This window comes from Tricharina praecox, assembly GCF_024521635.1.
Source record: "Tricharina praecox strain CBS 144465 chromosome Unknown BZA05scaffold_1, whole genome shotgun sequence".
NCBI classification, from domain to species: domain Eukaryota; kingdom Fungi; phylum Ascomycota; class Pezizomycetes; order Pezizales; family Pyronemataceae; genus Tricharina; species Tricharina praecox.
Genome location: NW_026250403.1, coordinates 576,175 through 587,858, shown reverse-complemented (window position 1 = coordinate 587,858; position 11,684 = coordinate 576,175). Strand labels below are relative to the sequence as shown.

The following is an 11,684-nucleotide window of genomic DNA, read 5'->3' as shown; positions in this document are numbered from 1 at the left end:
TTCTCTTCTACTTGTTATCTATTCCCTCTTTTAATCTTCCGCAGTCCCTTATTTCCGTTCTCCATCGATTCCCTCCAGCTTCGAATCCTTCGCGTTCCTTCCCGGCAGAGAGAGAGATATGCAATGACGACAGCCGCCTCCGCCGCGACGAGTTCCACCTGCCACCTGCCCACGGGGGGCTGCAACTACAACTTCCCCAACCTTGGCGGGACCTCCGTATGTGGCTGCCAGAAGTTCATGCTCAAGAAGAGGTCGCAGAAACGCGTCAATCGTTGGAGCGGTGGTGGTGGCAGAGGGCCGACCGGCAGTGGCACTGGCAGGTCAGGCACGTCCGAGGACTCGGAAGATGATGAGGATGCGTGCAGATGCGGACACGACTCCTGCTACCACTCGGGCCATCCGGCGGTGCCCACGCACGCGCCAGCACCAGCACTAGCACCAACAGCGACGGATAACTACCTCTCTCCACAGCTTCGGGAGCCGCTGGAGCTACAGAGGGCCATCGGATACGGCGGATCGCTCGGGAGCGCGCGTGAGAGGTCCTTGGGGGCTCACCGTGTCGGTGAGGGCTTGATGGTGCGGGCGGATGGGTCGGCGAACGTTAACATGACGGCACTCTCGGCGGTCAGCGGAACGACGACGGAGCGGGATTCGAGTACCTCGGGCACGCCAATGGGGCTGCTGAAGATACCGTGGACGACGAAGTACGCCGCACCTTCTACGCGGGTTCGCGACGAGGCTTCGAAACAGTTGACGGATCAATTGCACAACGTGGTCTCGCACGGCATGGCGGAGAGGTTGTGCATGAACCCGAAGGCTCTGGACAGGCCGCCGTCGTCATCGTCGTCCGTCAAGGAGAGGCTAAAGAATTTGGTCGACTGCACGGCCGCGATTGAGACCGATCAGATCAATATGCGGCAGCGCGTCGAGATGATGGAGGTTATGCCTGCGACGCTGGAGGACCTCGCCGAGAAGGTCGATCTGATAGATGATCAGGTCAACGAGAAGCTCGACAACACCGAGGTGCGCTTGATGAATGAGATCGATGATCGCCTCGGGCCGATTGAGTCCTTCCTCAGGGCCCAACAGGCATACGGCGAGAAGCGGAAACGTCGACATCAGGCGAAGGCCAATCTGGAGATTTGCGACAACTCCGGTAGCATTCACAGCGGAGGTGCCAGTGGTGGGAAACGGAGGAAGCGTCCCGAGGAGCGAGATGCCAGCGAGGTCCTCAACAGCCAGCAACACGGAATCACTACCACGAGCTTTACGACTACTAGTTTCACCACCACTACCTCCAGCTTCGGGTCACCAGGCCCTTCACGTATATCTCAACATGCCGATCCGAAGGTTCTATCGGATATTGAGATGCTCAAAGCCCGGTTGTCGGACATCGAAGCTTCGGCTCCCCCAAGCGTTGCACGCCCATGGATTATTGAAGTGGTACTCATCCCACCTGCTTCTCTGAGCGGAATATGGGCTGAGGCCCAAGCCTCGGTCCCCAATACCCAGTACACCGGTAGCGAGAATGCATCCGCATCCGCTCCTACCATAGGCAAAGCACTGTGTTCGCCGCAATCTGGCTTGGTGCCTTTTTCGTTTTCAGTAAAGTCGAAAGTGTACAAACGTCTTCACAGCCGTGGGTTCGTCAAACGGTTGCATATTACTGGTCCTACTGCGAGAGAAGTCTCACTTTCCATCGAGTCCAACTTCCAGAACGCGTTGGAGTTTTGTGCCTCATACAATGTCTCCCGCGGCTCTTCTCGTTCGATGTCACAGCAGCTGCGGTTCCAGGCCTCGGACCAATGTCATCTGTCTTCTTCTTCGCAGCGCACCGCCGCCAGAGGCGGCACTCGTAGTCTGTGGGAGCCCCTCCGTAAAATCTACAAACAGGCCCCGCTGGAATTTCTCCAACCCAGTGACATCACCACGCCGGCTCTCTGGACGGTGGACTTCCTCAAAGCCAACTGCATAATGCGCGGTACCACGCGTAAAACTCTCTACGTTCTCCCGCGGACCTCCTCCAGCCGTCCCAGCGCCTCAATCATCACATGGGAGGCGATCAAGCAGCTCGACCGGTACTATGACAGCGATGAGACGGAGTGCGAGCAGGCCACCATGGACGCGGAAGAGTCCTTCTGGCGATTCGATGCCAAGCTGGACTCCAAGCGCAGCCCGGACCCGGATCCGGACCTGGACCCGGACATGGACCTGCACCACACGGCCAACAGCTTCTTCTCGGAGCCGTTCGCGAGCTTTGGCCCGTTCGCGCCCGAGAGCGTCGGGCCCGCTCCGGCACGCATCTCGTTTTCGTCCCATCTTGCGGTCAGCCCCCCGCTGCAGCTGCTACAGCAGCAGGAGGCTACCCCGCCCGAAACGGTCCCGCAGTTGCAGCCTAGACGCTCCAGCAAGTTGAACCGCATGCATACTTCGCCGCTACCACCACCGGCGGCACCACTCGTGGATGAGAAGGAGGTCGCCACGGAAGATGATGCCGAACGGAAGCCTAGTCCCCCGAGGAAGAAGAGGTCGCCGCGTGGTGGTAGTTCTACCGCTGCTCTCACATCACGCGCTACACAGTCACCCCCGAGCCCGCCGTTGACGTATCCACAAGGTGTTCAGCGCCGCAAGAAGAAGACGGCGGCGAAGGACCCGGAGTCTAGTCCAAATGTGCGGCGCTCCCGGACGGTGGAGGGAACACTGTCTCCTCTTGTTGCCCGTTCCAGCGGCAGCGAGAATGCTTTGAAAGAATCGAGCCTCAGTTTCAGTGCACGACGATCACCGACAGTGGAGGGTTCACCGTTTCCTCTCACTGCCGATTGCAGCGGCAACAGTGCGTTCGGACGCTCATTTGAGGAGTTTATGACGCTCAGAACGGGAAGATGGCAGGACTATGGCTCTGACTCTGGAGCGCTGCATCGGGGATGGGACCAGGTTGAGGGGCTGGCGGAGAGCTCAAGATATGAATTCGGGTTTAGCGATATCGAGACGTCAATCAATTGGGGATCACTGTTTGGGAGCCCAGACACGACAAATGTTGTTTCTGAGGCGGCGGCGGATCGGACGAGTGAGCTCGTTGGGAAGGAGGAGGATGCAGATGCAGATGAGGAACAGACGCAGGAGGATCATGTACAACATGCACAACCAGAGGAGGAGGGAGATGACGCTCGGACACAGGAGGACTATGAACGGCAATCGGCGGAAGAGGGAGACGACGGTCAGACGCAGGAGGATCATGCTCCGCCATCAGGGCAGGACGGAGAACATGGGGACGGAGAGGAGGACAACCAGGAGGAATCGGACGAAAACAACGCACCACAATTCCACGGACCACCGATACCTATTCCCTTGGGAATTTCGCTTGCGGATTGCGAGGGCGACGGGGGATATTACAGCAATGCATGAGCCATGCAGGCAGGAAGGAGTATATGGGATTGGATTTACACTGGATATCATTGGGATTTCATTATACCCCTGGTTTTGGTCATGACAGGCATAGATGGGGGTGTATCTTGATTTTGGAGAGAACCTGTTCACTCGCCTCCTGCCTTTTCACGTCTTACATGACTGTAATCTTCACGCTTCCACTTCAGGTTTCGAGTCTGAATTGGTCGGTGGGTTGGCCGGTGACGGGAGGAGGGATGGAAACTCCACTTCCCACTCACGTGCTTTGTATGTTGTTTTTTTCTCATGAAGACGACACAATCAATCAATCACCATACATACAAGTTTTGCCCCTTTACTCCCACACATCCGCAAACTCGCCCGCTCCAGCATATGGCCACATCGTAAAGCAGCAGCTACAACGCAAACAGTCCAAGGTCCAAGATCATCTATCAGAGTCGAGAAAGGTATCCATCCGTCCGTCGCCCAAAAAAAAGCAAAAAGCCACCGGTCTCTCTCTCCCTCTACAACTCCTTCTCCTTAATCTTATCCTTCACCATCTCAGTCACTCCCTTCGGCGCCGTCCACCCCATCGCCTCGAACCCACGCTTGAACGTGTAATCCACCGCATGCTCCACCGGCTCATCGAAGATATACGGCAGAAACGGCACGATGGCCAAGCCGAGGCCGATGGGCGCCCACGTGCGCACCCTGACATTCTTCACGTCCTTAAGCGCCTTCCCGGAGTACTTGACGACGGAATGAATGGTAAAAGCGGGCAATCCCATCGACGCCAGGGACTGAAAGATCGCGCGCTGGACCATGACAGTTCTATAATCCTCCAGCGGCGGAGTCGGCATCAACGCGACGGCATTGTTCGTCAAACCCGTCGACGGCGAGCTGGGATACTGCCGCGTGTACGCCTTGTACCCCTCGTTCGCCACGTCGCCGGTGAGGTATAGCCACGACACGCCGTACGCGCCACGGATCAGCCATGGGTGTGCCACCGGCCGGAAGGACTCCCCGATGTCCGACGTGTAGGCGACGTAGCGGTGCGCCGACCGCAGGATCGTCCGCACGCGGTTCGCGTACGCTGCGTACCGAACGTCGGATTCGGTGCTGTCGGGGGCGCTGTGGTGGGGTCAGTCGGCTGGGGAATGGTGGGGGATGGGGGAAAGGGGGCGGGGACACGAACGTTCCGTCCGCGATGTGCTCGAGGAGCGTTTCATCGGTCGGTTTGCCCGTGGCGGGGGCGGCGGGGGCAGCGGGGGTAGTGGTGGGTTTTGTCATTGCTGTGTGCGTGCGTGCGTTCGGTGGTAATATCGGTATCGAGGGGTGGTTGATGGTTGTGTGATGGTGGGGGAGAGGAGGACAAGCGAAGTCGGTTTTGGGTTGTGCCGATGTTGGTTGGTTGCCCAGCGGCAATACGTCATCCCGGGCCCGGTAACCCGGAGGTCGAAAAGTTGCCGGAACTACTGGGACATAGGACGGGTCGGACGCATCGGATGTCACTCGTCACTTCAGTTCGCGGGGGGAAAGTGGTGGGTGGAAGGTGAATAGGGTTTTAAGCGGTTATGGACTTTGGAGGGTGCTTAGATAGAAGCAGATATGGAGGTGGCTGCTTCGGAGGGAAGATCGTGGCGAGCATGTGATCTCGATACACTGCGGAAGTACTCTTGCCACTGCACTCGTAGCTAGATATAGATTGCGTATGCCTGTTGGACGTCAATGGTGGATTGCGCCTGTACATACCAGAGCCTTTTACCAAACTTAAATAAATATCGTGTGCTCTATATAGACTTGATGCTGTGGCTCTAGACTGCAGTTGCTATTCATCATCGAATCGAGTTTGAAACATTCCATTCTCCCCTCCTAGGTATCATACATGCCTTTCGCAATAAACAACAGAGCAGGCGCCACTGGCCATAAAGAAGCTCTCCACTGATTGATTCGATTGATTATTCATACAGCATGGAACCCTAAGGCTATGGCCGGTAGAGGCATCATATCTGCAATAAAGCACTTGACAAAGAAATTCCACCACCAAATCCCAGAAACAGAAGCGACAGTCCAAATCCCTTTATCCTCACAATATTTGAAAGCAAGCCTTCGGACAAGCTCGAGTTTTCTGTTGTGCGCTGTAGCGATGCGTCGTAGCCCTCCTCTTCTCGGGGTTTGCTCGCTGTCAAGGCCGGAGCCCGATGAAATTATGAATAGCAGCGGAACGTATTTAGATCGAAGGCGGGGTTGACACAATGCCAGGCGTCATGGGCCGACCTGGTTCTGTGCGCAAAGCGCTGAGCACTCACCCGGGAGTTCACTCTCCTCCGGATCCCCGCCGCCACTATCTCGATTCTCGCCTGCTGAATAGGCTCTCTAGAGTGATAGGACGGTCTCCACTCTGCTACGGCTACTCGTCACTCGGGAATCGTCCGGCGTCAAGCGCCTAAGTCTCTCTGACACGCTAAAACGAGCTCTGCTCTTTGAGTGAGGGTCCACCCGCAGCACTCCTTCGTGTCCCGAATCACCCGACATCAAACGCCGATGACTACCGAGTTAGCGGCCGCTGCGTCTAATGCGTTTATTATACACTCCATATAGCATTCCACCCCAACTGACTGACCCAGCGAACAGAACGCTTTGGAATCATGACAGCTGATATGTAGCTGTCAGTTTTCATTTCGCTTTGCTTCTTCTACATATGTGACATGGCACCGAGTATCCGGCTGACCCAGGCAAGCTCGCCTAGGTACCTACCATACCTACAGCATCCGCCCGAAGCCTAAGTACAGTGCGTGTACCTCCGCCTTCTCCGCCGGATTCCGGTGAGGTGAGAACTCGAGCGCAGACGGACTAGGTACAATATAGGGCCACCACTCGTGGGTGGGTGAGCACTAACCGCCCAAAATCCTAGATACCTGAATAGATGAAGTGCAGAATAGTAAAAAATAGATATCTACATGTGTGTACATGTACACACATAACGGGTATCACAAGCCGAAGCACAAGCACAAGCACAAGCACAAGCACAAGCACAAGCGAACGTTCCCCGTATCGTATCGTATGAAATTAACCACAGTACCGTACTGCGCCCTCAGAATCCCCAGATAGATATCCCCATATATAAACATTAAAGAAAAAACCGACAACCCCCGCAACCGACCGACCAACGCCAAAAAGCCAAAAAGCCAAAAAAGATCGACAGGAATAAATCATAAATGGCACGGACGCCGTTCCATCCGTTCCGTTCAGAAAAAATATATATACAGGAAAAATAGTTCAAGATGCGGGTGGGGGGAAAAGTGTTGCCCCCGGCTCTCGTGCGGGTTCTTGTTGTAGCAGTGGGCGAAGTGGCGGCGGCGGTGATGGCGGATCAAACGGTTCCGAGGGAAGCTCGCTGCGCGCGTTCCCCGCAAGTTCTAGCGGCGAGTGTTCCGCGTTTTGTCCGTGATAAGCTCCCACTTTTGGGAGCGGGCTGTTCTCGTCCAATGGACTGCTGTAGGGGGGCGCCCCATACATGGGCGTAGCGGTGCTCGACGAGTACACACTGGGATCGTGCATCCACTGTTGTTGAGTGGGCATCTGTGGTGGTGCTCCGCCCTTCTCACCGCCTTCGGCTTGCTTCCGGCGGAATTTTGGAAGGAAGTATACCAGCCCGACGATGAGGCCCATGAGCACTGCGAGGCCGCCCACCGCGCCGCCCGCAATCGCGCCGATGTTGGCGCCCCCGCCGTCAGAGCTGCCGCCACTGGCTGGAGTGCTGGTCGCCGTCGTACTGGCGGTTGTGCTCGCAGCTGTGGTTCTTACCTGGCCCAAATAGGTGACTGCGACCGAGGCGGAGAAAGAGCTTGCGCCGCATCCCAACGACGACATGCCCGTAATCCACGCATATGTCCAGCAAGAAGGTGAAGCCGTGTCCGAACTGCTTGGAGATCAGCACTGGGACCCGTACATACGGCTGACGGATGGACTCGATGTGTGCTATGTACCATGTAACGACCAGAGGATTGGCCGAGCAACCGCCGGCACAGCTCGAGACATCGCGCCTGTTCACGCAGCTGGTGTACTGCGAACACGATTCCGCAGGCGCATCCACGTTCTCGCAGCATCCGACGGCGCCAATGACGGTGTTGAACATACATATCCGACGAAAATCCGCGCAGGCGACTGGACTCGCTGTGGGCCACCAATATCAGCTTCCGTGAAATATTTCCTTCCCTTCCCTCCCTCCCCCCGGTGCAAGGACATCGCCGGATATATACGCACAAGGATTCGCCGACACATATCCGCAGAAAACCGCATTATCGGTATCAGCCCTTGCGAACAAAGCGTCCGCGGCCATTCTCCCGCGTATCCTGGGCGGTTCCGTCGGTTTCGGCGAGAACCCCATCCACTCTGCCATCGGCCGCTGATCCGCGCTCGGAGTCGCCGTCGCACTGGGCCATGGCGCTTCGATCCCGTGTACGTGCGCTATTATCGCGGCGAGAGAAAGTAGGTATAAGTAGTAGTAGCCGAGGCTGCGTCGTTGAGCGAGGCCGGAATCGAACATTGCTACAACTATATGTAGCTGTGGATTGTCTGCCTGTCTGTGTCGGCAAAGTGAAATTTGGGGTGTCGATCGGTGTAATCTTCCCGCGACGGAAGTACGTGCAACGAACGAACGAGGGCGCGCGCGCACCCGGGAGTTATATAAGTGCAATGAATGATCGCTGCGGAGGTGTGGCTGTGAGACAGGGAAGGATCCGCCTTGATCCAGTTACGGGCAGTCATGTCACTTATGTACGGTACTATATGTACGGATGGAATACGTCTAGCTCCAAACACAACGCTGTTGGCCACCATGCTACCACCACTACCACCACCACTTTCTAACAATTGCTATGCACAGGGGAACAAAGAGATTCCCGCATACCTATCCGGATGCATCGTCGGAAACGGCCATGGCCTATGAACAGAGTTATCCTTAAAAGAAAGAAACGCATGGGGGGGGGGGGGGCGCGAGAAAATCCAGTGGGCGAACGATCGATGTAACGTGGCTTGCGGTTTGCTCCCCGGTTGGTCGTGTACGCGCGGCACCGAGAGCAGGTTTTGGCCCAATGTATCAAGCATACCCTCGACGTACTCTACTCGTACATGGTATTCGCTCGAGAATAGAGGGTACTTACTTCGAGTACCTCGGTGGCGGTGTCACACCGCCAACCTAGGTTTCAACGCGTTATCCAGTACCAGGATGAAAGATGGGGGCCGTGATGCAAGAACATGTACATCATATGACATCACTCGGATCGGCGAACCATGGCGTCGTCTTTCGAGCTTGAAGAAGGTGGCAAGAACATTTGTCCAAAATAAGTAACAGAAATGATCGCCAGGGCATAACTTCCCGCTTGCGGAATCGCTAAGTGCATCCTTCGAAAATCCCCTAGAAGCCCCCTGTCCCGCTCGCAACAAAATCCGGCCATCAGACAGGCCGGCCGCTCTCTTCGCCTTCAATGATCCGCGAAATCCCAATACGACAGCTCTCCGTCGAGATATAGCTGTGAAACCAAGTAATCGATCACGACGCGCCGCGTATGTGCCTGGCACTCCTTCGAGCACGCGCGGAAACTCTCCTGGTCCCGCGTGATGGGCGGATAGAAATGGTCGTACTCGTCGGTCCAGCATAGCTGCATCAACTCTGCCTGGTTGATTCCCCCGGCGATGTACTTGCCTAGCTCGACGGCGGTGCGGAATTTTCCTGGAGTGGATTGTGGATTTTAGCGAGTGCTCAATGCTCAGTGAGAGGCGAGAGGTGAGTGTTACCCTTTTCGAGAGGGCCGCTAACTGCTGCGTTGGTGTCGGCAGTGGCTGGTTGGGCTGGTTGAGGTGGTCGGACTGGTTGGGCTGGTCGGACTGGCTGGGCGGCTCTTCGCGAGGAGGAGGACATTGTGAGGTCTGTCTTGTGGTGGATAGAAGATGAGTATGAGGTGATTGTGGGTTGAAGAAGAAGTAGAAGTAAAAGAAGCGAGAGAAGGTTAACAAGAGCACCAGCCAGAGAGTGCCCGCTTTTTGAGCTTGGCTGTGGCCGTGAGTTTAAAAAGTTATGACGCTCGTGCCAAAAAAAAACCTAGAACTCAATGTTAAAGTTTTCCAAGTAGTTAAAGTTCGTACTGCAAACCCGTACATCGCTGAGCTACTGGGCCCGACGATAGTTACTGCGTTGACGAGCTTCGTGTGCGGACAGTGGAGTCTGGATTCTGGAAGAACCATTGCCAGTCACTCGACCCGTTGTTTCACGCTTAGCTGCTAGTAGTTGCGGAGCCTGTGAGCCGCGCGTTTAAATTCGATGGCTTCCAGAGTCCAAACAGTGATTATCGGCCATTGTTAGCCTCGTTCCAACTGGATACCGCTCGCATCTCAGGGGGGAAGAGCTTCGCTAGAGTATTCGAGTGAGATTGGGCAAGCGCAATTGAAGTACAGTGAAACGGCCGGACGAGACGAGGCGAGACGATGGAAGGGTGAATAGAACGCCACAGGCCCCAACGGCGAAAGCGGTTAATGAACCGAAGCTCAAATGCTCGTCACAACGGTCCGCCGGTAAGGTCGCTGCCGCCTTTAGTTATTCTATCAAAGGCTATCATCGAGTTGCTACTCTAAACTCTATGATGGGGCTGGCCAGATCTTGAGTCTGGATTTAGATCTGGATCTACTATCCACACTGCGGTTGCGAGCCCACCACAAGGCCGTCAGTAATCCCGATTTCGACTTGGAATCCTTCCTCATTCCAAGGTCTTGGAACTCCTCCATCTGCACCCCGTAACCAGACTCAATGGTGGCCAAGTCAACTCCAGCACCACATTACCACACTCAACATCCAAATCATCCTCCCGATTTTGAGTAGGCATGGTAAGGTAAATTACCCTTTCATCGATTAACCACCTCTGCTCTACCTATTCACTTACGCCAACCTCTGGCCATAAGTTAAGAACACAAATTCACCCAACATGCACGGCCAGTGGACCGGGGAGCGCCGCCTTCCAAGCTGGAATACCTAAGTTTTTGAAGGAGAGCCTCGAAGGGGTACCGGTATGTAGAGAGGATGAAGTCCATCGCCACGTGGAACTCAGATGGTCGTCGACACGGCCACACGGGTTCCAGCCCTCGCAACCGCAAGCCCTCCGATGACCAACCGAAGGGAGGAATTAAGGTTAAGCTTTATCTACATACCCACCTGTAAGTTTAGTCGTTAGTTAGACTCGATAGAAGGGTAGAAGGCAGAAAAGGCAATCCGGAGGACTCCGAGTGCATAAATCCTTCATGCTTCAGGATGTTTGATCACGGCAACGGAGAGGGCCAGATAAGTGCATACTTTTTGCATGAGCCGTGGGTCGTGAGTTGCCGTTACCGTGACTACCCATTCCCGCTCCACTCCGATGGATGATGGATGATGGATCCGTACTTGGATTTAGATCCGGATCGTCCCCTCCCCCAGCAGGCTGCGGGCTGCAGCCGCCACAGCCGCCGGATCACTGATGTCGACTGAGCCTTCCGTATCTGGCCATCCTCCCACCCCCCCCCCCCCTCCCCCTCCCCCATCCCAGACGAACAAACCCTGCACATAGGATATTCGGACATTCGGACACGACCGAGCACCACCTATCCACCCATCCGCCTATCCGCCCAGCATATATGTCCCGAGGTAGGTATGTACCCAGGTCATAGGTCCCTCTACATATCATACATCCCAGGATGCCGAGCCCCAACGAACTAACGAACCAACGAACCAACAGTTCGGAACGGTAGTTATCCTCATTATCCCCAAAGTGGTGAAGATTTACAGGAATGGGCGGAATCCGGGTATATACCTACCTGGTAGGTAGGTGCTCTTCCCACAGTTCGATGATGCCGGCCGGGATGCTAGATATCCGATCCCGTACATACATCATGAGAATTGTGGACGGTCCAAGACTTTTTTAGCAAATTCATAGACAAATTCACAAACAAAGGGAGAGAGAGAGAGAGAGCAAGAACGAGCGTGCAATGTGTGATCGAGAGTCCAATTTATACACTGAGCAGTGAGCAAGCAGCCGTTCATCCCAAAATCCCAAAGCGATAATGCCATAACGTCATACAGAAAGTCCAACAGAAAACAGAAAGTCCAACATAAAACAGAAAGTCCAACAGAAAACAGAAAGTTCAACAGAAAACAGAAAGACAAAAAAAAACCAGCGCTCAAAACAAACAATTCCTCCCGAGAAAATGCAGATACGTCAGTTAGTATCTATCATGCCAAAACAATCCAATCCAATGATCAACCCAATCCA

General features: G+C 55.0%; 3 protein-coding genes across 3 annotated transcripts; 1 reads left to right on the top strand and 2 right to left on the bottom strand.

The window, feature by feature from the left end:
- BZA05DRAFT_5407 (uncharacterized protein) lies at window positions 1–3,656 on the top strand. The gene has a single exon (XM_051488408.1). It carries the CDS (start codon window positions 124–126, stop codon window positions 3,403–3,405), a length of 3,282 nt encoding a protein of 1,093 aa, XP_051344094.1. The 5' UTR covers window positions 1–123; the 3' UTR covers window positions 3,406–3,656.
- BZA05DRAFT_5406 (mitochondrial 18 KDa protein-domain-containing protein) lies at window positions 3,657–4,811 on the bottom strand. The gene is made up of 2 exons (XM_051488407.1): window positions 4,580–4,811; window positions 3,657–4,515 (listed from the first exon to the last, which is right to left on the bottom strand). The coding sequence occupies exons 1-2, from the start codon at window positions 4,672–4,674 to the stop codon at window positions 3,909–3,911; spliced, it is 702 nt and encodes a 233-aa protein (XP_051344093.1). The 5' UTR covers window positions 4,675–4,811; the 3' UTR covers window positions 3,657–3,908.
- A 2,298-nt stretch (window positions 4,812–7,109) lies between these two features.
- BZA05DRAFT_381400 (uncharacterized protein) lies at window positions 7,110–8,145 on the bottom strand. Its single transcript, XM_051482008.1, has 2 exons — window positions 7,651–8,145; window positions 7,110–7,560 (listed from the first exon to the last, which is right to left on the bottom strand). The coding sequence occupies exons 1-2, from the start codon at window positions 7,931–7,933 to the stop codon at window positions 7,118–7,120; spliced, it is 726 nt and encodes a 241-aa protein (XP_051344092.1). The 5' UTR covers window positions 7,934–8,145; the 3' UTR covers window positions 7,110–7,117.
- Window positions 8,146–11,684: the final 3,539 nt, after the last annotated feature.

Coding starts and splice junctions, on each gene's coding strand:
- BZA05DRAFT_5407 (XM_051488408.1), top strand. CDS start 124: ATGACGACAGCCGCCTCCGCCGCGACGAGTTCCACCTGCCACCTGCCC.
- BZA05DRAFT_5406 (XM_051488407.1), bottom strand. CDS start 4,674: ATGACAAAACCCACCACTACCCCCGCTGCCCCCGCCGCCCCCGCCACG. Junction 4,516..4,579: donor GAGCACATCGCGGACGGAAC/GTTCGTGTCCCC, acceptor ACCCCACCACAG/CGCCCCCGACAGCACCGAAT.
- BZA05DRAFT_381400 (XM_051482008.1), bottom strand. CDS start 7,933: ATGTTCGATTCCGGCCTCGCTCAACGACGCAGCCTCGGCTACTACTAC. Junction 7,561..7,650: donor ATATGTGTCGGCGAATCCTT/GTGCGTATATAT, acceptor GGTGGCCCACAG/CGAGTCCAGTCGCCTGCGCG.